At 39.2% G+C, this 27040-nt stretch overlaps 1 protein-coding gene across 1 annotated transcript in view; it reads right to left on the minus strand.

The window, feature by feature from the left end:
• LOC126235160 (putative 3-methyladenine DNA glycosylase) overlaps positions 1–27040 on the minus strand; it is a 116616-nt gene that overhangs the window by 21035 nt on the left and 68541 nt on the right. Inside the window, exon 2 of the mRNA XM_049943893.1 lies at positions 12624–13075. Coding sequence (XP_049799850.1) covers positions 12624–13075 — 452 coding nt within the window. The remainder of the gene's footprint in view (positions 1–12623; positions 13076–27040) is intronic.

Genomic DNA, 27040 nt, shown 5'->3' on the forward strand with positions numbered 1-27040 from the left:
GCTTCCGATGTACAGGTGTAAATATCTTTAATGAGTGCTGCCCACTCAAAACAAAATCAAATTGGTCACATACCAAGAAGCAGAGCAGAAGTTCCAGCAACTGGTATACACCTCATCTCCATAAACTAAGGATCTTACTAAGAGTGTATTATGAAAAATTGCACAGAGACAATCACACTAAACACGCTTATGATAAACTAAAAAAGATATACAGGAAGCAGATTGTTGAAGCTAAGAAAAGGCCATAGTGATTGCATTCTTAATTCCGGCAACAAATGCAAAGCAGCATGGAATGTAATTAAAACAGACACTAGGACTACCACAGAAAAATTACCCATACCCTTAAGTGCAGAAGAGCTTAATAATTACTTAATAACTGTTGGAAAATTTTCTATGACAGATGAAGTCAAGGCAAGAAATAATCACAGAAATGCAGATAGACTGCCCATTTTATGGAAAGATGAATCTAATGCTGGTTTAGAAACTTTTCGGTGGCAAACTGTTGACCTAAGGAAATAATAGTTGTCTCCAAGAAGAGCAACTCTAGAACAGAGAATGTCTATGGTCTGTCCAATTTTATCCTTAAAAAATGGAAAATACAATCTGTCACCGTATGAGTTTCCTTATAAATCTTATGTTCACAAAAGGAGTATTTCCAGACAGCTTGAAGTTAACCACCATACTGCCCGTGCATAAAAATGGAGACAGAAACACACCTAAAAACTATAGGCCTATTGCAATAGTCCCAATAATAACAAAAATTATTAAAACTATAGTAAAAAACCAACTGAATGATTTTTTGAAATTAATAACCTCTTAAACAAGGCTCAGTATGGGTTTCAAAATTGACTGTCTACAATTAAGGCCATTCAAAATGTTGTGTTATCTGCTCTACATGGCTTTGAAGATAGACAACATACCTATGCCACTCTGTTGGATCTTAGCAAGGCCTTTGATACTATTTCACATAATATTTTAATAAACAAAGTAGAACATTATGGAAAAAAAAGCAATGAACTGGCATTCTAACAGAAAACATATGGTGATCATAAATCCAAACAAAAAATCTGATTTTCAGAATGTTATGTATGGGATCCCACAAGGTTCTGCGCTGGGACCCTTCCCGTTTGTTATATATATAAATGACTTGGCAAGTATGGTGCCATGTAAAGTAGTGATGTATGCAGATGACACCACTTTCATCACATCTCATACACATGAAAAGGTTGTGATACAAATGAATGAACAAATGATGGAAGAGGCTAGTGAGTGGTTCAGGGACAACACATTAAAGCTAAATGATGATACAACAGAACACATACTTTTCTCCCACAGGAACCTTGATACTGACCTGCACAAACTCATGGAAAAGTCAGTGAAATTGTTAGGCATTCATCTTGACAGTAAGTTATGTTGGAATACCCAGACAGAAAAAGTTTTTAATAAATTATCAAGAGTAGTCTACCCGATAAGAAAATTAAAAATCTGTGTCAACCAAGACCTCCTCCTTATGGCCTATTATGCATTTTTTCCACGCACATTTGAACTATGAGATAATACTTTGGGGGAACTCTGCTGGGGCTAATAATGTATTCTTGTGGAAGAAGAAAGTAGTAAGATGCATTTTTGGTCTACAAAACACAACTTCCTGCACAGAATACTTCACCAAATATAAAATTCTTATTGTTCCCAGCTTGTACATACTGCGAGTTCTTGTCTACGCCAAAAAGAATGCTCATGAAACATTATATTGTGTTGTCCACAAAGAAATAACTTGTACTTGACGATGTCTTATGCAACAGCAGTGTTGTCTTCAGACAAATAAAAGGAATTGAATTGATATGAATTAAGTAAAATTTTTTTATGTGTTTTTTCTTATATGTTAAATGTGTAAAGGATACAATGAGTGGTTGCAACAAAGAAGAATTTTGCTTTTATGTGTCTAGAAATGACGAGACTCTAAATACAATGTTTTGCCCTGCGCGAAGCCCAGTTTTAAACAAATAAATGAAGTTGTGAAATGCACAGTAGCACACAATTCAATACACAACCCGTCGCGACGCAAGTACTATCAGAGCAACACAGCGCATGCACATTGGGAAGCAAGCTTGTCAACAAACCGCAAGTGCGTGCGTGCCATACAGGCACAGCTGGAAGTTTTGTAGTGCTCAAAACAAACAAACCTGATGAACTACAGCCCGCACTAGCATTTGTAAAGCCTATTGAATAAACAGAAACATAGAACATTAATGGAGAGTCTACACAATAACTATGACTATCTTATACACACACACACACACACACACACACACACACACACACACACGCGCAAGGATGACCTACGGGATTATATAAACACGAAAGGGATGCTAAATTACGAGTTATATACTTAAGCTATGCAATTATATACATTATATCCATATCTGTACAATATTTAAAAATTTAAATATTGAAGGTGCACGCATAATCATACTTGATAGAGGAGAAAAAGCTTGCTGAAGGTAAATAAGCAAGTACAGTATTAGTGACAAATTGAATAAGAGGTTGCACCATGCCTCTAATACACTTCCTTTTTCAGTTTTATAAGGTGGGTAGAGACGCCCACATGACATGAAATAAATTTTGTGATAGCACGACTGCACACTGAGGTGAATAAAAACATGGTTGAATAAATGAAGAACGTATTGGTAGCCAGTGAGCCTGTATACACTTATCTATGAAAATTTAGTTTTAAGTTAGTATTAAGGTTTTTCTTCAAGGGAACGATGCATTGAAATGTCCGACAGTGAAGAAAGATAAATGCTTGTAGAGTGTTAGGTACCATGCAAACATAGGAAAGGATTGCACCACAAGTAAATATAGTTGTAAGTTTATGATACATATGCATGTGATAGTGTGAAAGTAAGTGAAGAAGAAAACAGTTGCAGCACATCATGTAGAATGATGCTGAACTAAGGTTGAGTACTACCAAATAATCAAGGGGCTGAAACCTACCTATTGTGAGTGTCGACTACCAATGAAAGCGCCAAACAACTAAATTAGATTGAAAGTTTTATGCATGTTTGTTACTTATGTAAACATTGTTTTGCGTTCATTATACATAGCACATTGTATTGATGATACAACTCTGTAAAACTTAGCACATGAAATGGTTATCTTTTATACAATGAACATAACAACTAAATATTGAGCTGCACTGAATAAGTATTTGATATGGTTGGTATTTCTGAAAGTATTTGTATGGAGTGTGGCCATGTATGGAAGTGAAACATGGACGATAACTAGTTTGGACAAGAAGAGAATAGAAGCTTTCGAAGTGTGGTGCTACAGAAGAATGCTGAAGATAAGGTAGGTAGATCACGTAACTAATGAGGAGGTTTTGAATAGGATTGGGGAGAAGAGAAGTTTGTGGCACAACTTGACTAGAAGAAGTGATCGGTTGGTAGGACATGTTTTGAGGCATCAAGGGATCACAAATTTAGCATTGGAGGGCACCGTGGAGGGTAAAAATCGTAGAGGGAGACCAAGAGATGAATACACTAAGCAGATTCAGAAGGATGTAGGTTGCAGTAGGTACTGGGAGATGAAGAAGCTTGCACAGGATAGAGTAGCATGGAGAGCTGCATCAAAACAGTCTCAGGACTGAAGACCACAACAACAACAACAACAACAACAACAACAATGGTTGGTATCGTCAGATTTGAGTTGTGCTTAGAAACAACAAACTATTTTGTTCTTGGAATCACAATTAAGTCTATTAATGAGACGTAACTGAGCACATAAATGCTTTTCAGTGGAATTCCCACAACCCTGCAGTGTGTAGATCCTTCCTGGAGAATGCTAGAGAGGTGAGGCCTTGCGTAGTTATCTGAGAGGCTATTATTTACTTCTTTTTGAATTGATAAATATGCTCTGACAAGAAGTCATCATAAACTGAAATGAAATTATTGTATGAATGTTATATGAAGCATGTATAACCAAACGAGAGTAAAATGTGTACTCATATAATTGGAATCGAATACTGTAACGAAAATGAAATCTGACAATATGTACTAAAACCAAATGACAAGTAATGACCCTATAAATATAAAAAGGGGAGAGAATATGTTACAGACTATGATGTATATAAGCGACGATAATGGCATGTCAGCAAATGAATAGGATAAGTGTATTTTGTAATTGTATTTGTATTTTATAATGTTATGTGTAGGGTATGCGGAAAAGACACTACAAAAACTTTATGCAATGCAACTGTATGAAAGAACCTAAAAACAAAGTGCAAAAACATACGAAACCTGGCTGCAAAGTGTTCAGTGTACATGTGGTAAAACAATATGTGGGTGTGTGCGCGGTAAACTAAAAGTGGCAATACTTCGTGTAACATGAATTTTCTGTGCTCGGCAACATCGTAAAAGCAGAAAGGAACTTACCTTGTCAATGGATGTCGGATGTATGGCTGGTCTCCCCACTGAATAAGTGAGAGCAACAAGTTGAAATAAATTCCTCGAGCCGCTGATATGGAAACCAGTTGTCACCACATTGAAAATTTCACAAAGAATCACACTGCTGAACACGAGCTTCGCGAATTTGTGCAGTGAAATCCACTGTAAATGCACGACATGGATACTCTGGCCTCATATGGGACATGTGAGTGCGAACTGTGACGATAACGGATGTTGGGCCGCACGCACCTACTTCGCAAGCTAAACACTGTGCAGATGCTGACTGACAACAATGGGACTATGTTACAGCATGCACTTCGTTAGGAGAGAAAATATATATGTACGTGTTAAAAGAAGCTGACATGAGCACAGAAATTGATAAGCATTCAAGATAACTCCAATGGCCGAAAATAAAGGCTATGCCCATAATGACCAGAATCATCAAACCTCAGAAAGGAAAATAAGCTCAGGCACTGTGCACCTCCGTATGACGTCAGTGCACAGTGGGAGGGGAATTGTATTGAATCTTATTATTTTTTCATTCCTTTCTTTTCTTATATATAAGCTACATGTAAACTGAATGAGTTATAGACACCACCAAGGGTAAATCAACGAGTTTTTTTGTGGCAAGGATAATGTTTTAATATGTCGTTAAATATCTGTGTGAAACAAAGTAAGAAGCACACTCTTCAATTTATTAATTCATGTATCTTCACCCTTTTGTTTCGGGAAGTGGAGTGTGCGGACATATGCTTGGATCCGTCGTATCAGTGTTGTTAGAAATGTGTATTTTAAACATTCATTAAAAGTGTTATAAGTACTTATTAGCAAAGGAATATTTATTCAAGGTCAACTCCTATCTGTTCATCATTTTGCCACCTAGATCCTGCATCAATAGGCTTGGTGCAGACGAGAATAATTTATGCAGTATCCGGAGGAGTGTTGCAGCATCGACATCGTCAGAATCAAGACTAAACTCAATCGAATTAATGTGAAGATTAACAATTACAATGGTTGCGGTGGTTATTTGGTACCGCACACTACTGTAAGAAGCAGTATGTAATGAAAATTATGTTTATTGACCTCGAATGTAATGATGTTAAAGGTCTGTTGATATTGCTATCAGTTAAAGTTCACCCAAGATTGTGCACAGATTCATAAATTACCTTCAAAATTTCTTTTCAATTATTCTTTCAATCAATTTTTCCAATTGTTCAAGCAATTATTAATCCATTTTCATTGCCACAAACCTATTCACTGTGCAGATGAGATTTACCCTTACAACACATTCTCCACTCCTGAAATCATCCTGACCTCAAGCCTACAGTAAGCTGCTGTCCAGCACCCTCCACTCAACTGTTTCCACTCCCTTTGTTCTGTCACCTCCTCACAACTTGCCTTGTCTCACCCTCATTGCATGTTTCTCTCTGCTGGTGCGCCCACCACTCTTTTCTCCTTCTGTGTTTCACTCCTTCAAGCTCCTTGCCCTCTCTCTCTTTCCCTCCCACACAGCCTCCCGACACTACACCTGGCGCTCCTGTCCTATCATCTCTAGTCCCTGCACACTCATTCAGGTAGTGCTGATTCCTCTTTTCCCACCCATATCCTGCTATCCCTTCCCCTTCCCTGCCCCGTTCTGGAATGTTGCTCCTGTTCAACATGTCTCACTTGCATTCTGGCCAGAGCGGCCGGAGATAACAGTCACGTGTGTGTGAGGTATGTTTGCTTGTCGGAAGAAGCTTTGGCCAAAAGCTTATATGTAACACTTTTCAATGTGCCTGTCTGCAATTCAGTGTGTCATCTTTATGGTGAGTACCAATCCACAGTTTTCATAATAATGTTGATATTCCAATCTGGACTTTCCATTGTTTAAACTTATGGTAATATGCAATACAACAGATGCATGCATAAAAGTAATAACACTCATAGTAAATATACTCATAGTAAATACAAATTATGTTATACTATGCACAGATACAGTTTATTCTCTTTAGACACTGTCTTATTCTACATCCCTATATATTCCAAGTACCACTCACACTGATTCTACTAGCATAGTATGGAATGGCAGGGATAGCCTCATCACATCTCTTTGTCTACGTCTTACATGCAGTCGTGTGCTCAGCTCCTGGCAGTGTGATAGAGTATGGCACAACTAAAAATAACAGAAGTTTGAGTACAGATAAAAACTTAGTGAATAGTTGAGGCAATAAGCTGTTAATAAGTGTATCAACAAGACTGAAAGGATTGCTAGCTTTAGGACAAATCCTTATTCAGAGCTACAGAGTACACATACACACATAATTGAGGTCTGTTTAAAAAGTTCCAGAACTTTGTCCATAAAATTTTTCTATGCTATCTTTTACTTATTCTGCATGGTCTCCTTTGAAATACTCTCCTCCACAATTGATACACTGCTCCCAATGTCGCTTCCATTTCTGGGAGTAGTCTTGGTATGTCTCTAACTGGATAGCACAAAGAGTGCCGTCTGTGAATTTTCTCACCTCCCCTTTTCGTCCTTTCAATGGGTTTTTCAACTTCGGAAATAAAAAAAAAAAAAAAAAAAAAAAAAAAAATGCACAGGGGCCAGATCTGGAGAGTACGGAGGATGAGGTAGCACAGTAATTTCGTTTTTTGTGCAATAGTCACACACCAACAGGGATGAATGTGCAGGTGCGTTATGGTGATGTGAGAACCATGAATTGTCTCACCACAATTCAGGCCATTTCCTTCTCACATTTTCTCGCATGCATCGCAATATGTCCTGATAGTACCAGCAATTAACAGTTTGTCACTGTGGCATGAATTCATGATGAACTAATCTTACAATGTCAAACAAAACTATCAGCATAGCTCTGACATTTGATCTGACCTGCTGAATTTTTTTGGTCTTCAAGAACATTCGCTGACCCACTTCGAAGACTGAACTTTGGTCTCACACCATAACTGTAGCCCCACATCTCATCACCACTATGATTCTCTCAAAGAACATCTCATTCTCATTTGCACGATCCAAAATATTGCGAGGCAAATGTCTTTCTGGTCTTGATTCATGAGCCGTAGGATGAACTTGGCAGCAATACGATGTATTCCGAGAGGCTGTGTCAGGATTTCATGACATGAGCCAAATGAAATGTTACATTATTCTGCAATTTCTTGGTCTTCGGTCTTCCTGACATGAGTGCCATCGGTATATGTCAAAGATGCCCTGAACAAGGGTCATCATTAACTTCTGTCCAGTCATTTTTAAACCATGTGAACCATTCGTACCACTGAATACAGCTTAAGCATTCATCATCATAGGCTTCCAGCATCATTTGGTGTGTTTCTGTAAAGGTTTTCTTGAGTTTCGCGTAAAATTTAATTCAGATGCGTTACTCCTCTAACTCTGCCATCATAAAATTCACAAATTGTGTGGCACAACGTTCTAATCAATACAGCACTGAACACTAGCAAACGGACATACAACAATGAAACTTCTGGCAGTTACACATTAAACACAGGCGTGTGCAGGGATGCCAACCACATTTCACTCCAACACACCATTGGTGTGAAATTATGAATGTTGTGGAATTTTTTGAATCGATCTCGTACATAAACCTGTATGACTACATTTTCCACACAGGGTACATGCGCCAAGACAGCAGTTCAACTGAGGTTGATAGGTTGTGTCACGTGATGTGGGTGGGGGGAGAAGCAGTTGGGGAGTGGGAAGGAAGAGTGGGGAATGGTGGCTGATGGCTGGGAGGGAGTTGCAGCTGTTGCTCAGGATAGGAAGATGTCATTGACAAACTTGTTGAGCCTGCAGACAGGGTGAGCTGTCCATAGCATACGATATCATGGAGGAGTGGATTGGGAGGGAGATAGAACAGAGGATGAGGGCAGCTGGACATAAAAGGACACAGGATGAGTGAAGTCATGATCATGGGACAGGTGTAGTGTTGGATGTGGGGCAAGACTAGCAGAGATTGAGGCAATGAGAATTATGAGATTGAAGAATGTTTTGTAATGACAACTTACATCCATGCAGCTCAAAGAAGATGGTGTTGAAGGGATGGATTCAGATGACACAGGTTGTAAGGCTGCCACTGAAATTGTGCATGCTGTGCAAACCAGCAAGTTCTGCCACTGTGTGGTCAATTCTGCTCTTTGGGCACAGTTTGGTGGTGGCCATTCATTCGAGTGGACAGTGGGTTTGTGAGCACACCTACATAAAATACTGTGCAGAAATTACAACACAGCTGGTATATGACATGACTGCTTTCACATGTGGCCCTGCTTCTGGTAGGTTAGAATAAGCCTGTAATAGGCCTGTAGTAGTATGTACTAGGTATGTGTTTCACAGTTATTGCATCGAGGTCTTTCACTAGAGAATGACACATGTGACAAGGGGGTGGGAATAGCTGTGGTAGAAGGGTGGACTACGTTATGCTGACATGGGTAGGTGGTGGAAGACATTACTGGGAGGAGTAGGAAGGATTCTAGGCACAATAAGTAGCTGTGATGCCGAGCAAAAGATTTCAATGGCTGTTCCATGACCCGAAACACTGGATCCTCCGCACCCTACTCCCTCTCCCCCACACCAGGTTCTCTGAATTATGAATATGGGAATTGTCACTACAAAAAAATGAGAACTCATCTCCTTTATTCCTAAATAATTTGTGCGACTCTGATCCTGTAATCCTCTAGGTTATACTGGCACCATGCCCTCATTGTACGATTCTGACTTTAACTCTTGCTGAAATCACACCCTCTTCTCCACACTCTCCATCTTCCTCTGTCCTACTTCCCCCTCCCAACGCCCAATCCACTCTTCCATGTATTGTGCACAGTAGACAACTCCCTCAACATTGAAGGAAATTGACGGAGATCCGAAATGTGAAATAATTTGGGTGAAGATCACGGTTAAAGCAGCCTCAGACATGGTAATGGGATGTCTCTTTAGGCCCTCTGGCTCAGCAGCTGTTGTGGCTGAGCGCCTGAAGGATAATTTGGAAAATATTTCGAATAGATTTCCCCACCATGTTATAGTTCTGGGTGGAGATTTTAATTTGCCGGATATAGACTAGGAGACTCAAATGTTCATAACGGGTGTCAGGGACAAAGAATCCAGTGAAATTTTTTTAAGTGCTGTATCTGAAAACTACCTTGAGCAGTTAAACAGAGAACCGACTCGTGGCGATAACATATTAGACCTTCTGGTGACAAACAGACCCGAACTATCTGAAACAGTTAAAGCAGAACAGGTAATCAGCGATCATAAAGCAGTTACTGCATCGATGATTTCAGCCGTAAATAGGAATATTAAAAAAGGTAGGAAGATTTTTCTGTTTAGCAAAAGTGAGAAAAAGCAGATTACAGAGTACCTGACGGCTCAACGCAAAAGTTTTGTCTCAAGTACAGATAGTGTTGAGGATCAGTGGACAAAGTTCAAAACCATTGTACAATATGCGTTAGATGAGTATGTGCCAAGCAAGATCGTAAAAGATGGAAAAGAGCCACTGTGGTACAACAACCGAGTTAGAAAACTGCTGCAGAAGCAAAGGGAACTTCACAGCAAACATAAACAAAGCCAAAGCCTTGCAGACAAACAAAAATTACGCGAAGCGAAATGTAGTGTGAGGAGGACTATGCGAGAGGTGTTCAATGAATTTGAAAGTAAAGTTCTATGTACTGACTTGGCAGAAAATCCTAAGAAATTTTGGTCTTATGTCAAAGCAGTAGGTGGATCAAAACAAAATGTCCAGACACTCTGTGACCAAAATGGTACTGAAACACAGGATGACAGACTAAAGGACAAAATACTAAATGTCTTTTTCCAAAGCTGTTTCACAGACGAAGACTGCACTGTAGTTCCTTCTCTAGATTGTCGCACAGATGACAAAATGGTAGATATCGAAATAGACGACAGAGGGATAGAGAAACAATTAAAATCGCTCAAAAGAGGAAAGGCCGCTGGACCTGATGGGATACCAGTTCGATTTTACACAGAGTACGCGAAGGAACTTGCCCCCTTCTTGCAGCGGTGTACCGTAGGTCTCTAGAAGAGCGTAGCGTTCCAAAGGATTGGAAAAGGGCACAGGTCATCCCCGTTTTCAAGAAGGGACGTCGAACAGATGTGCAGAACTATAGACCTATATCTCTAACGTCAGTCAGTTGTAGAATTTTGGAACACGTATTATGTTACAGTATAATGACTTTTCTGGAGACTAGAAATCTACTCTGTAGGAATCAGCATGGGTTTCGAAAAAGTTGATCGTGTGAAACCCAGCTCGCGCTATTCGTCCACGAGACTCAGAGGGCCATAGACACGGGTTCACAGGTAGATGCCGTGTTTCTTGACTTCCGCAAGGCGATCGATACAGTTCCTCAGTTCCTCACAGTTGTTTAATGAACAAAGTAAGAGCATATGGACTACCAGGCCAATTGTGTGATTGGATTGAAGAGTTCCTAGATAACAGAATGCAGCATGTCATTCTCAATGGAGAGAAGTCTTCTGAAGTAAGAGTGATTTCAGGTGTGATGCAGGGGAGTGTCGTAGGACCGTTGCTGTTCACAATATACATAAATGACCTTGTCGATGACATCGGAAGTTCACTGTTCACTGAGGCTTTTTGTGGATGATGCTGTGGTATATCGAGAGGTTGTAACAATGGAAAATTGTACTGAAATGCAGGAGGATCTGCAGCGAATTGACGCATGGTGCAGGGAATGGCAATTGAATCTCAATGTAGACAAGTGTAATGTGCTGCGAATACATAGAAAGATAGATCCCTTATCATTTAGCTACAAAATAGCAGGTCAGCAACTGGAAGCAGTTAATTCCATAAATTATCTGGGAGTACGCATTAGGAGTGATTTAAAATGCAATGATCAAATAAAGTTGATCATTGGTAAAGCAGATGCCAGACTGAGATTCATTGGAAGAATCCTAAGGAAATGCAATCCGAAAACAAAGGAAGTAGGTTACAGTACGGTTGTTCGCCCATTGCTTGAATACTGCTCAGCAGTGTGGGATCCGTGCCAGATAGGGTTGATAGAAGAGATAGAGAAGATCCAACGGAGAGCAGCGCGCTTCGTTAAAGGATCATTTAGTAATCGCGAAAGCATTACGGAGATGATAGATAAACTCCAGTGGAAGACTCTGCAGGAGAGACACTCAGTAGCTCGGTACGTGCTTTTGTTGAAGTTTCGATGACATACCTTCACCGAGGAGTCAGGCAGTATATTGCTCCCTCCTACGTATATCTCGCGAGGATAAAATAAGTGAGATTAGAGCCCACACAGAGGCATACCGACAATCCTTCTTTCCACGAACAATATGAGACTGGAATAGAAGGGAGAACCGATAGAGGTACTCAAGGTACCCTCCGCCACACACCGTCAGGTGGCATGCGGAGTATGGATGTAGATGTAGAACATGCAGCCAGAATGAGCTCAGCAGTGCCACATTCCTACCCCAAGCATTTGCTATCTCCCTATTGACCATTCAATCTAACACAACCTCTCACCTCAGTCGAGCTGTTGTGCCAGCGCACTGTAATCAGCTGAAACAATGTAGCCATACAGGCATATGTGCACTATATAACTCTGAAGAAACATTCATCTGAAAGCTACCAACTTTCTCAGTCTAGTTTATATGGCTATCGGCAGCTTAGCATCTCAACTATTTAATGACTTGTTATCTTTACATCTTAAATTACTTATATTCCAATAAAGACTTTCCATTGCCAATCAATAGCAACAGTCTGCATACTATAAAGCCTGCATGTGACACAAATGTTAATTCTGTTGCCTTATATACTGTTATGAATGTATGCACCATGTAGCTTTGTTTCTTCCCTAAAGGTACAGCTAAGTACGAACTCATTATTTTCTGGGTTATTGTCTTCCTCATTTCTACATTAGATTTCTTGCTACCTTCCCTTTTAGCATTATGTGGATACAGATAGGTACATAACTCGAGATATGTTGCCTCCCCTCTCCTCCTTGTCTCTTGCTGTCTATTAATTTAGCAATTAGGACAAAGGTTTTGTTTCAGCAAATGGCAGTGGCTGAGCTTGCAAAGTTATAATTATGTAATTCTTCCAACTTATCAATAAAGTGAAGCTGAATAATTTTTTTATATAATTTGGTACCCTATTTGTAAAGATACAAAAACTAATTTTATGTCATGCCTACCTTGACTAGAAATGTTGAAGCAATGGTACATTCCATATGTGAAATATACATAAGTTGTTCCAGGTTTCATGAACATTGGTTTGTTTCTCTCAGTAATTTTCCCATTGTAAGAATGTGAAGCCTTGTCAACACCACCAAGGTAAGATTCTGTTTCAACAATTCTAGCTTTCAAGGTTATATTATCAAATTTTCTCACAAGTACTTTCCCTATGAGGTTCCTGGCTAAGTCTTCACAGTATATGTCAAAGAACTCTTCCTTTAATCTGATGCTTCCACATGTTTCTGAGATCACCAGATTGGAGTTTACAGCACCAATTTCCTTTTCAGTAGCTGCTGGAAAGTAACAACTTGTAGCTTCTGTTTCAATTCTCTTTTTTCCTTTTGATGTTTTCTCTCTTGTTCTCTTCATGGAAGATAAATGATGCTTTAATCCAAGAGTATAAAATGGATGCCTGCAATGTGAATCAAATTTACATATTTGCCAACAATTCTATTTTCACGACATTGAGAAATATTTAGGTTTAATATGCTACAAAAACAAGATTATAGCTTAACCAAATGAATGATGTGGCTAATGGTGGTGCCATGGCTGCAAATGGTACTTTTGAAAGTTGTTAAGTATAATCTTTTACAATTTTTATAAAAAAATTACAAGACGACAGGTGAACAAAAACACACTGGGTATACTGCACAAGAAGACGTTTTGAAATACACCATTTCCCGCCCCCCCCCCCCCCCCCCCGCCCCAAAAAGGAAAGGCTATAACAGCATTCTCATAATTTATGAAATAACGAACATAATGAGCTACATAACCAAAGCACTTTTCAGTGAGTTAAAAAGTATTAAGATGGCAAAGAAACAAATTGCTATTTCTTTCCTAATAGTTCTCAGGTAAAATCAACAGATGTACAACGTTTTTGTGATGTGAGACTTTACAAAGATAACAGAAGAAAAGACTAAAATAACTTTTGAAAGCAAATAGAAAGAGCAGATAAAATAATAGAGTAAGGACTATTGTGGCACAACAATCACAATTACATATTTCACTGAAAGAAGCTTTCTTTTATCTTTGTGATGTAGGTGGTTTTTTTTTGTATGGGGGAGACCTAATCAATCTCCTGACTGGTTTGCAACATCCTCCATTATTTGTTGGCCTTATTCCAATCTCTGTCTTCCCCTAAGTTTTTAACCATCCACAGCTCCCTCAAGTATCATAGAACATGGAAGTTATTCCTTGATGCCTTAATACATGTCGTATCACTCCCGTTCCTCCCACCGCCCCCCCCCCCCCCAATGAACCATGAACCTTGCTGTAGATGGGATGGCTTTGTGTGCCTCAGTGATACAGATAACCGTACCACAGTGAAGGGGTATTTGTTGAGAGGCCAGACAAATGTGCGATTCTTGAGGGGCAAAAGCCTTTTCAGTAGTTGAAGGGGCAACAGTCTGCATGATTGACTAATCTGGCCTTGTAACATCAACCAAAAAGGCCTTGGTGTGCTGGTTGTATGATTAAATGATGACGGCTTACTATTGGATAAAATATTCCGGAGGTAAAATAGTCACCCATCCGGATCCCTGGGTGGGGACTACTCAGGAGGATGTCGTCATCAGGAGGAACAAATCTGACATTCTACATATCGGAGTGTGGAATGTTAGCTCTCTTATCCGGGCAGGTAGGTTAGAAAATTTAAAATGGGACATGGATAGGTTGAAGCTAGATATAGTGGATGTTAGTGAAGTTCTGTGGCAGGAAGAACAGTACTTCTGGTCAGGTGAATACAGTGTTATAAATACAAAGTCAAATAGGAGTAATGCAGGAGTAGGATTAATCATGAAGAAGAGAATGGGAATGTGAGTAAGCTATTATGAACAGTATGGAGAATGGATTATCACAGCCAAGACAGACACGAAGCCCACACCTATCACAGAAGTACACTCTTAAGTACATGCCACTAGCTCCGCAGATGAAGAGATTGGAGAAATGTATGATGAGATAAAAGTAAAAGAAATTATTCAGAGAGTTAAAGGAGATGAAAATTTAATTGTGATAAGGGACTGGAATTCGATAGCAGGAAAAGGAAGAGAAGGACAAATAGTAGGTGGATATGGACTGGGGGAAAGAAATGAAAGAGGATGCCACCTGGTAGAATTTTGTACAGAACATAATTTAATCATTGCTAAACTTGGTTTAAGAGTCATAACACAAGGCTGTATATGTGGAAGACACATGGAGACAAAATAAAGTTTCATTCAGACTGATCATATAATTGCTACACAGATATTTAGGAACCAGTTTTTAAATTGTAAGGCGTTTACGGGGGGCAGATGTGTACTCTGACCACAATTTATTGGTTAACAGTAGATTACAACTGAAGAAATTAGAAAAAGGTAGGAAATTAAGGAGATGGGACCTGGATAAGTAGAAAGAACCAGAGTTTGTTGAGTGCTTCATAGCGAGTATTGGGCAATGACTGACTGCAATGGGGGAAAGGAATACAGTAGAAGACAAATGGGTAGATTTAACAGATGAAACAGTGAAGGCAGCAGAGGATCAAATAGGTAAAAAGACAAGGCCTAGTAGAAATCCTTTGATAATACAAGAGATATTGAATTTAATTGATGAAAGGCGAAAATTAAAACAAAAAATCAGCAAATGAAGCAGGTGAAAGGGAATACAAATGTTTAAAAAATGAGCCAGACAGGAGGTGCAAAATTGCTAAGCAGAAATGGCTAGAGGACAAATGTAAGGATTTAGAAGAATATTTCACTAGGGGAAAGACAGATACTGCTACAGTAAAATTAAAGAGATATTTGGCGAAAAGAGAAGCAGCTATATGAATATCAAGAGCTCGGGTGGTAAACCAGTCCAAAGCAAAGAAGGGAAAGCTGAAAGGTGGAAGGAGTATGTAGAGGGTCTATACAAGGGAGATGAACTTCAAAGCAATATTATTAGAAATGGAAGTGGATGTACATGAGGATAAGATAAGAGACACGATACTGCCAAAGAATTTGACAAAACTTTGAAAGATCTACATCAAAACAAGGCACCGGGAGTAGGTGATATTTTGTCAGAAATTGACAAAACTCTTCCATCTGGTGTGCAAGATGTTGAGACAGGTAAAATACTCTCAGGCTTGAAGGTATTACAAAGAAAGCAGCTGCCGACAGGTGTGAAAATTACTGAACTATGGATTTAATAAGTCATGGTTGCAAAATACTAATGCAGATTCTTAAGAGAAGAATGGAAAAACTGGTAGAAGCATGGAATGGCTTGTTTGATGTCAGTATTGGTGCCAAAGTGCCTTCCACTGAGAGTCTTCTTCAAAGCAGGAAACAGATAGAAGTCACTTTGTGCAAGATCCGGACTGTAAGGTGCTCCCAACCAAGAGTTGCAATATAGTTTTGCATTGCCATCGCCAATGTGACCCCGCATTGTAATTCATCAGCAGAATGCCAGATCTGAGAAGGCCAGGCCTCTTTTTCCAAATCACCTCTTTAAATTTCGACGGAGTGGCACAGTATCGCACAGCATTGATGGTTGCATCCTCCACAAAGTCCAGCAGAAAAACTCCTGTGGTGTCCCAGAAAATGGTAAGTAGCAATTTATCTGCAGACGGAGTGCTTTTGAACTTCTTTCGGACAGGTGATGATGGATGTTTCTACTCCATGGATGTGGCCTTTGATTCAGGCGTGTAATGATGGACCCACGTTTCATTCTCCGTCACAATTTGAAACAGGTCATTGCCAGATCCATGGTAACGCATGACCTGTTCCAGGCTGAACATCATGCGTTGTTCCATGTGTGTTGTGGTCAGTTGGCAGGGCACCCATCATGCTGACACCTTTCTGTATCAAAGAATGTTGTGGATGATTTCTTGAGCTTGCTCATGACCGATTCCAAATTCTGCCGCTACTCCATCGATGGTGATACACTGGTTCGCTTTAATCGTGTCATCCACCTTCCTGACATTTGCATCTGTGGTGGCCTTGTGCGTCCGTCCAGGTCTTGGTATGTCCTGCACTTGCTGACGTCCATCATGGAATTGCTGGCACCATATCCGCACCATTTGCCTCGACATCACACCTGACCCACACACCTCCACAAGGCAGTTATGAATTTCTGTGCCTTATACTCACGTGCCCATTCATAGCGGATAACAGCTCTCACTTCCACGTTTGACCACGACTCCAAAATGCACCTTCTCTCTATAGCAGGCACTGCGATGGCGCCATCTGCTTGATCGCGGTTGACCTCTACCCAATGGTGTATCGGTGTTGTGCACGTTGACGTGCCATGTTGTCTTTCGCCCATATCACACAACTCTGCCCACAGTTGACAGGGTAAACTTATTTTCCAACTCATCCTCAATAATGAAATAAAATAAACAATTTACATAATCGTAATTAATGTGTCACATTCACTGAAATTGCAAAGACACTGGTACTTGTAAGTAATGTTCTATAACAGTGTATAGGCATGTCATTTTACTTCAGAACATTTCTAATAAGGACTTTGTTGATATGATATTACAATAGTGTCATCTGATCTATGGCTGACAGATTAAGATACAGCACACTTAAATGTATAATTTTGGCTTTCAAGATCAATTATCTCATTTTTCTAGGCATATGTGTGTAAGTCCCTGCACACTAATTTCTTCTGTGAAGAGCAGTTTTTGTCTCGCAAGCTACTGCACTTGCATAAATGGACATGGAAGACTAGATTTCAGATTTTGTAGCGCACAGTATGTTTGTTCATACCTCTAAAAATGTAAAATTTGAGTGCCACTGCTTGAAATGAAGCTCAGTTGCAGACAATTGTCAATTTCTGGTGTGCAGCAAGTAATTAGAAATTAAAAATGCAAAAGGACTTAGTTTTCTGTAGTCAGGGGTGAAAAATCATAGATGAGTTTATGAAAAAAGTGTCATGAAACATTCAACAATAGCATAGTGAAACAGTTACAGTGTTACAGTGGCTAACAATGAGTTCAGATCAGTGATGTGATTGTCATGTGCGAGCGTGGTGGGTTAAGTAACTGGTTTATGTTTCAAGTTTCCTCAATACAAACAAATTCACAGCTACACAACATGGATATCAGAATTTTTTTTGGTAAGTCACATACACTTTGTGATTATTAAGCCAAACTCTCACAAAGCCTATAGCTTTGCCGATTGAATATTAATGAAGATGCAGCAATTTGCCATATCTCATACTACATGGTCTTGTACAAGATGACTGAAACTCGTGTGATTTTGAGACATAATATAATAACGTCTGACAATTTTTTTTAAAGAAAGAAATGCTGGTAGGCCTTACAACTGTGTTTCTTTCTTCAATGTAACAATAAAAATAATTCATGAGACAATTTCAGTCAAAGAATTTTAAGCAAGGATTATGAGAAAAAATATTTCCGCCAGTAAGTTGGGGTTTGTTTTTGGACAGCATATTGTGCAGGAGGTGGTGGTTTCTTTCTCTCTCTCTCTCTTTCCGCATTAGCTAACTGAGCAGAATGTAGGGAGATAGGTGTGTGTGTGTGTGTGTGTGTGTGTGTTTTTCTCCTACAAGCTTGATAATAGGAATTTCATTCCAAAAGCTAGCAAAGGTCTGTACCTTTCACTTGTGTATCTGTTGATGATGAAGAGTTTCTGCCTTTTGGTGAGTCACCTCCTTTATTCCTAAATAAGTTGTTAAATGGAATGTAGGTAGACACATCATATGGCATGCGATAATGTACCCTGTATTTGTGTGAAACAAAGGTGGGGTGGAGCAGAAGGATGACCCAGACCAAAATGCGTGTGAGGGAAGCAGTAAGGGGACACTATCCCAGAAAAGAATTCTAAGTATGTAGCGATCGTCTTTCGGCAATAAGTGGTGTATTTGACAGTGATTACAAGAGTAGTAGAGCACTATTAAATTTTTTAGCTTACTCCATGCTAGCAAAGTAAACAAACTCATTCGTATTTTTTTAAGTTTGAAAAAATTAAATGAAAAGGGAGCTAGATGTTTGAGCTTTGTTATCCAATTGTAGCATAAAGAGTATAAGTGAACAGGTAGCAGTAAAAGTAAGAGTCTGCAATTATCCTTCAGCATGTGACTCCTCTGAGCTGAGAATACAGCGATAACGAATTTCATAATGCATACTTAAGTATATGTTACAGTGCATACCACAAAAATCATCTGGGGTCAAACCTACATCAATAACAAAGAAATATTATGTTTTGTTTATGCATTGTGGAGAATATATATGTTTGATTTGGTAGACTATCTGTTATAAGTGTATTAACTGTTTGCACCTGGGAAGTTTATAGTTTCATGAAATATAAGAAGTATCTGGTGGGGTTTATAAATACTTTTCTCAGAGGAGGTTAGTTTTAATGTAGGATAAGTTATCTATGTATTTTCTTAACCAAATTGCTGAACAAAAGGAATGCAGTAATACGAATTTCTAAAAGTATTGGGGGGAAGAGGCAACAAAATGACTATACACAATGGTGTGTAGAATGTATGAGTCTGGCTATATACCATCTGGCCTTCGTAAAAACGTCATCCACACAATTCCGAAGATTTCAAGGGCTGACAAATGCAAGAATTGTTGACGATCAGCTTAAAAGCTCATGCATCCAAGTTGCTGACAAGAATAATATACAGAAGAATGGAAAAGGAAATTGAGGATATGGTACATGACAATCAGTTTGTCTTTAGGAAGGGTAAATGCACAAGAGCAGCAGTTATGACATTGCGACTGAAGAATCAAGAGGGAACAATAGGAGTGGAAGACCAAGAACGAAGTGCTCATATTAAGAAGGGTGTAAGAAACATAACATCAGAATTGGCGATCACAAAGTAGATTACGTTACGGAATTCTACTATCTAGGCAGCAAAATAACCTATGAGAGACAGAGAAAGAGAGAGCAAAGGCGACATAAAAAGCAGACTAGAACTGACAAAAAGGCACTCCTGGCCAAGAGAAGTCCACCAGTATCAGACATAGGCCTTAACTTGAGCAAGAAATTCGTAGAGCGTATGTTTGAAGCACAGCTTTATATGGTAGTGGATCATGAACTATGGCAAAACTGGGGAAGATGAGAATCAAAGCATTTGAGATGTGGTGTCACAGAAAAATGTTGAAAATTAGATAGGCCAATGAGGTAAGGAGCGAAGAGGTTATCCACAGAATAGGTGTGGAAAGGAATATGAAGAAAACACTTACAAGAAGATGGGGCAGGAGGGTAGGACAACTGTTAAAACTTCAGGGAATAACTTCCCTGGTACTAGAGGGAGTTGTAAAGGTTAAAAAATGTATAGGAAGACAGAGGTTGGCACACATCCAGCAAGTAACTGAGGACACAGGTTGCATGTGCTGCTCTGAGATGAAGAAGTTGGTTCTGGAGGGAAAGTATTTGTGGCCAGCCACACCAAACCAGTCAGAGGAGCGATGACTTAAAAAAGAGGCTGGTAGGTATACTTACCAGTTTCTTGAGTGAAAGGATAGAAATACAAAGATCGGCAAGATTCTGAAAAGGCAGTGGTGACTAAGTGGAGGCTATAAATAATAGAATGATTGTTTTGGATGTGTGTGTGTGTGTGTGTGTGTGTGTGTGTGTGTGTGTGTGTGTGTGTGGTCTTCAGTCCAGAGACTGGTTTGATGCAGCTCTCCATGCTATCATATCCTGCGCAAGCTTCTTCATCTCCCAGTACCTACTGCAACCTACGTCCTTCTGAATCTGTTAAGTGTACTCATCCTTTGGTCTCCCTCTACAACTTTTACCCTCCACACTGCCCTCCAATACTAAATTGGTGATCCATTGATGCCTCAGAATATGCCCTACCAACCGATCCCTTCTTCTAGTCAAGTTGTGCCACAAATTTCTCTTCTCTCCAATTCTATTCAATACCTCCTCATTAGTTATGTGATCTACCCATCTAATCTTCAGCATTCTTCTGTAGCACCACATTTCAAAAGCTTCTATTCTCTTCTTGTCTAAACTATTTATCATCCACGTTTCACTTCCATACATGGCTACACTCCATACAAATACTTTCAGAAATGACTTCCTGACCCTTTAATCTATACTCGATGTTAACAAAAAGTATTGTAATAAAAGGACTTTCTGAAAAAAATACATGCATAAACAGAAAAGTTTGGAAATACTGAGAAATTACTAAGACTTGTAACTTCCAAAGACTGAAATAAAAGTAAAAGGGTACGAGAATTAGTGTAAGCTATTTTCTCATTTTGAAAGCTATTAACTGATTTTTTGAAATTAGCTGTAAGTAATATCCAAGAAAGAATTATTGTCTATGATTGCCAAGTTAAGAGCAAAGTCACTTGTAAAACAGCTGAGGATTTTTTCATTTGTTTAGGTAAGTGAGTTGTCATGACCTCCTCCATCTAAGTGGGCATTATGAGGGGTAACATATCACATTGGAAAAAGTGATATGTTTTTCTCTCTGTCCTTATCTGATGAAAGACAAGCATTACCTTGAGCATTATCCTTTTAGTAAATAAGTGTTTGTTTTTGGATCACATACTGTGGGGGAAATTTTCTGTTTCTTTTGCGTATGTCATGAGAGCAGAAGCGGACACAGTGTATCCGCAAAATAGGGGTGAAGGGCACCTGGATTCCTGCAAAGGGAAACACCTGCTGGTCAGGGTAATAATTCCAAGAAAATGCTTTCCCACCTCAGAGATCCACTGCAGAGCACAGAACCTCGCCATGCAAGACAGTGGTCATAACATCACATGTTACGGAAACTCAGAGACCATATACAGAGCGAAATGAAAAAGGCTAATATGTATTGTGAACCTTGTTAAAACTGTATACTGTAATGTGAAATGTACATAATGGAGGTGAAATATATGCACAATAAAGAAGTAGCATATGAATTTATTTTGTAGTGACTGGTGTTGAGATTTCTAGCTGCCATGGACTTGGCATCTTCAAGAAAGGAGTCTGCTGCCTCAACATATAGCTACGTGGTCCAGTCAAACAGTTAATATAGATCAGTAATGGCAAACACATAAACTTTCATATAGTCCACTTCCATGCGATGCTTGAACAATGGTAGGTACAGTGTATTCCGACACACATACAATCTGTGCATGTAAAGCAGGTGCTTTGTTCCCTATTTCTTCTCGAGACACATCTGTATTCTGTACAATATGATTTGGTAGGCTTCGTGACTGTGACATTCGTTTTCCATTGCTAGCAACATCAGTGAGCTAGCAATTGCAGGACTGTAGCTGCCTGTTAAGTGTATACAGTATTATAACTTTTTAAAGAGCTAACTCCTGTATAGTTGTTCTTCTGCCTTTTCTCGCTGTTGCCAACGTTTGTGGTATAACAATCTTGAGCAATGTGTAGATACACTACTGCAGTACTTGAGCTCTGCCTGTATCTATGTTGCCGGCACTACATGAAATGGTGTAAACTGCAGCGCCCCTTCTGTCTCAGCCTTCTCTGAAGGGAGCTCTTCAAAAGTTGTCGCACTATCAGTATAATTCATTGAGTTGTATCAAAGCAAATTTAATTTGATACTCATTACTACTAATAAGTAGACTAATACATATGAATTTGAATGTCCCTACACTGCACTTTTACAAAACCTCATTATGTTCATTTATCATTTCTTTATTTGTACAATAGCAACTGATCGCTATGTGGTGCAGGTGCTGGTAGCAGTGTAAGAGATGGAGACAGGGAGGGAGGGAGGGAGGGGGGATGGAGGGGGAGGGGTGATGGAGGGGTGAGGGGGGATGGAGGGGGAGGGGTGAGGGGGAGGGGGAGAGACCTTATGAGTAAGATGGAACTGTTCCCCTACCCCTGTTGAAACCTGAAAAACTTTTCAACCCATACCCGTATCCTATTCGCACTGATCTGTCACCATGTTTTTAAATTGCTGATAGGAAATTATCGAAAAGTCTAATCAGATTCTTTTTCATTTTGGTAAGAATAGTACAAAGTAAAATTCAAAATTATTTGTTTTTAGCCTTACCTTAGCAAATTTAACATTATTTTATCGAGTGCTACGAAAAAAGGAAGAAATATTTTCGAACAAATCTTGTGTTAGAATGGTAGGAAGCAGGGCTGGTGGTGTGTTGGATAAAGTGCTCAACTGAAAATCAATATAATAAAATATCAGTTCTTTAATATTTTCCATTTTGTATTTTGCAGAGTGCGTGTGTGTGTAAAGAAGAAACTGAAGACAGAAGCTTTATAGTGATATGGAGGATGAAGATGTAGAGAGTGACAGAAACTTTTATTTCACAATAACAACTCTCAGTCTCAAAAACTAACTTAGAACCCTTGTGCTGGTGTTCTATCTTCTAATGACTCCATGGGTGGCCCATCAAAACTTCCAAAGATATGTTTGTGATAGGGGTAGGGGGAAAACATTGACAGTCACTGACTGCCAATTTTCTCATAATCTGATAGTGAGTTCGTGTGCAATAGCATTTCAAAAGTTCATGATAGAATTAGCCTTTTGCAAATTTGAAACTGGACCCTGATACAGATTCTGCACTGGATGACTGCTATGGAATTGATATTTGTTGATATGTTGATTGAGCGTCAGTTTTATCGACCTAATGAAAGAAAGACTTACTGGAAGGTCATTAGACACTTCCAGTGTCTAATAAATTTGTGAAAGATGCCACACATTTAAAGCAAAAATTCACTTATTGCTGGTTAGAAACTTACTCGCCACAGCTGGCACACTGCTGGTACAAAAAATACACTTTTGTAAATATTGTAAGTTGTTTCTGCCAAATCTGAATTCTGTTAGAGGTATATTGGGACCTTTTACCATAAGGACATTCTGCAAGTTCAAAGACATTCACAACCAGTGCAAGAAGCACATAGAAACCACTTTCATAGAGTGGCACTGGAAGCAGATGGAGCTTTTCTTTCAAGTGTTCCAATGGTTACACAAATTAATAAGTATTCCCAGAAAAATGTAAAAGAAAACAGGAAAATAATTAAATCAATTATTTCTTGTCTTATATTTTGAGGGCTTATGACTTAGCTCTGAGAGATGAGCATTGTGGAGAAGGAATTGTGGAAGAGTTATACAAGGAATGAATTGAATCAGGATATGTGGCACTGAAGAAACACATCGTGCACAGGAAAAAGAAGGAAAGCTAGCGATCGATCAATATAACAAATGACATGGGGTTGCCTGAGGCAGATATTACAAAGAAAGTGGAAAAGATAGAAACGTATATTGTACTATATGCTGATTCACAAATGATGGCAGTCCTTGCAGGTTGAGGCATGGACGGAGACTGCATTACTGTCGGTTGCAAACGAGTTACAGTATGCGCATACTTGTGCTCTCCTCTTGATGAAAGTGTGCATCCTGCAAATTATGTCTCTCACTTGCCTGTGTAGAATTTCTTGCTTACCATTACCATTGGGCATGACAACTTACAACAGATGGAATTAAAATTCACTAAAATAACTCACTACAATCACATTTAATACTCACATTGCCTAAGGTATTCATAGCAGAGTGCTCCGAATACTACTGAACGCTGACTGGCTGTCAGGGGATGTGTGATGTTGGTGAGCAGAACAACCCTAAACTCAACTGCTGCCATTTGTGACTCCAAGTACAGTGGATGAAACATTTTATACCTCTGGAAATGAACAATTATTGATTGGACTTTGATGCATAATCCTACAAAGCTGAAGAAACGTTTGTTGGATTTATTGAGCTGAAAGCTCTAGACACTAAATGAATTCCACAGACCATAAATGGCTTTTTGGCAAAAGAAAATCTTGACCTTGTGAAATGCAGTGGTTTGGGATTTGACAGTTGTTCAATGATGGCTGGAAAGGAGACTGCTGTTCAAGAAATCTTGCACAAAAAGTAAACTAAGACTTTATTCTTTCCTCATCAGTCTTTCTGGGATTTGAAACACTATATGAACAATCAAAGATGTTATTAAGGTGCCTAACATTTTCAAAGTATGTGAAACAAGGTGGAATCGGAAACACAAAAATGTCGTAGTTCTTAAGGAGAATTTTTCTGTTTAATGATATCCTTAGAATCGTTATCAAATGAAGGAAACAGTTTGACTATAAAAAATGCTTTCCATCTCCATGTGGCTGCTTCCGGCTTTTCATTTATTCTTAGCTTAATTTTAATATCCAAATATTCAGCTTTGATGGAACCAGTCATTGATATTTTCCAATCCTTTGCCTTGGATGCAGCCAAGGAACTGCAGCATATTAAATTAATTTTACAACTGTTGAAAACTTATCATGATAGTCCTGAATAAGTTGCAGACAAAATTATGAAGGATGCTACTGGCATTGCTGAAAAACTTGGTTTGGAGGATATAAAAACCATGCCACATGTAGCTGGGAGACAGCAATATCGAGGCAGTCCCTCAGCAGAAAGATCATCAGAATTCTGGAGGAGGTCTTTAGTAATACCCTATTTAGACCCCATTATTAACTCTCCTGAACTGCATTTTGCTGACGAAAATACCCCAGCATTTACTTTATCTCAATTACATCTTGTGCGAATGATGACCACATCAAAAGACTATTTAATGTAACTTGTAAAATCTTTGCCAGATTTAATGATTCATCAAGGCAAAAAGCGAACTTGACCTTTGGCAAAGTCTCTTTCGAAATATTCTCTTACACAATTGATACACTGCTCCCAACTCCGTTTTCCCTACTGGAAGCATCTTGGTATGTCTTTTTCTCGATTGCATGAAGTGCTGTCCATTAATTTTCTTTTATCTTGTCTATTGTTGCAAATCTTCTTCCTTTCAATGGGGTTTTCAACTCTGGAAACAAAAAAAAGGTCTGCATGACCCAGGTCTGGAGAGTATGGAGTATGAGGTAGCACAGTGATTTCTTTTTCTGTGCAGTAGTCATGCACCAACAGGGATGAATGTGTGGGTGCGTTATCATGATGCAGGAGCCATGAATTGTCTCGCCACATTTCCTTCTCACATTTTCTCGCAGGCGATGTAACATGCCCCGATAGAACTATCAATTAACAGTTTGTCCCTGTGGCACAAATTCACGATGAATTAATCCTTCAACATCAAATAAAACTATCAGCATGGCTTTGACATTTGACCTAACCTGAGGAGCTTTTGCTGGTCTTGGAGAACCTTTCCCGACCAATTGTGAACACTGAACCTTAGTCTCAACACCATAACTGTAGCCCCACAGCTCATTACTAGTTATGATTCTCTTAAGAAACATCTCATTCTCAGTTGTACGATCCAAAAGCTCTTCACAGATTACGAGATGAAGATTCTTCTGGTCTTGACTCATGAGCTGTGGGACGAACTTGGCAGCAAAACAATGCATTCCAAGACGCTATGTCAGGATTTTATGACATGATCCAACTGAAATGTTACATTCTGCTTCAATCTCTCAGTCAATCTTTCTTCAAACTGAAAGCACAATTTTGTTGATATTCCTGACATGAGTGATGTCGAAGGGCATCCTGATTGAGGGTCATCTTTTAACTTCTGGCCAGCCATTTTTAAACCATGTGGACCATTCATAACATTGAGTATGGCTTAAGTGCTCATCATCGTAGACTTCCTACATCATTTGATGTGTCTCTGTAATGGTTTTCTTGAGTTTCACGTGAAGTTTACTACAGACATGTTGTTTCTCTAACTTTGCCATCTTGAAATTCAGAAACTGTGCAACACAACATGTTACTCAACACAGCACTGAACAATAACTAACAGACATACAACAATGAAGCTTCCAACAATTACAAATGAAAAATGCTGGTGTGTTCAGGAATGCCAACCGCAATTCGGTCAAACACAACAATGGCAAAAAATTATCAATGTTCTGGAATTTTTTGAACAAATAAATTTACATCAAGAGGAAGTTTAAACAACCTGCCTGAGGTGATAAGTAGTAGTCTTACCAAGGTGTGTGGTTTAATTACAATACAATCCTACCTTCGGATGCTGCACACTTGAGTCCAGCTGCCTGTTGGCCTACTTGTCCTTACCTGTTATGCAGTTGTTCTCACACTGTGCTCCCATATGTGAACCTGATGGAGCTTTGCACGAATACCACAATACTCCAGAAAGGGCAGGTACACATTAAAGAAAGAACAAACTAGTTTGGTAAAATCAAATTATTATTAGGATGTTGGCCATTCAATTAAATTGGTGTACATAACTCACATTTATGTAAGATTGACCATAGCACTCATTAGAATTCAAGGAGCTCGTGAGATTGAAACTAATTCCAACTGACAAGACAGTTTCATGCTACTGAATTAGCTGCTCGCACATACCATTACAATCAATTTTGCTGCTCTGGCACATGGGATTTAGACACGAACCGCCAGGATCATTTTGGAACTGCCTGCAATTACTCACATGATTTTTCCATGACACAAAATATGCTGACCT

Source organism: Schistocerca nitens, chromosome 2, assembly GCF_023898315.1.
Source record: "Schistocerca nitens isolate TAMUIC-IGC-003100 chromosome 2, iqSchNite1.1, whole genome shotgun sequence".
NCBI classification, from domain to species: Eukaryota; Metazoa; Arthropoda; class Insecta; order Orthoptera; family Acrididae; genus Schistocerca; species Schistocerca nitens.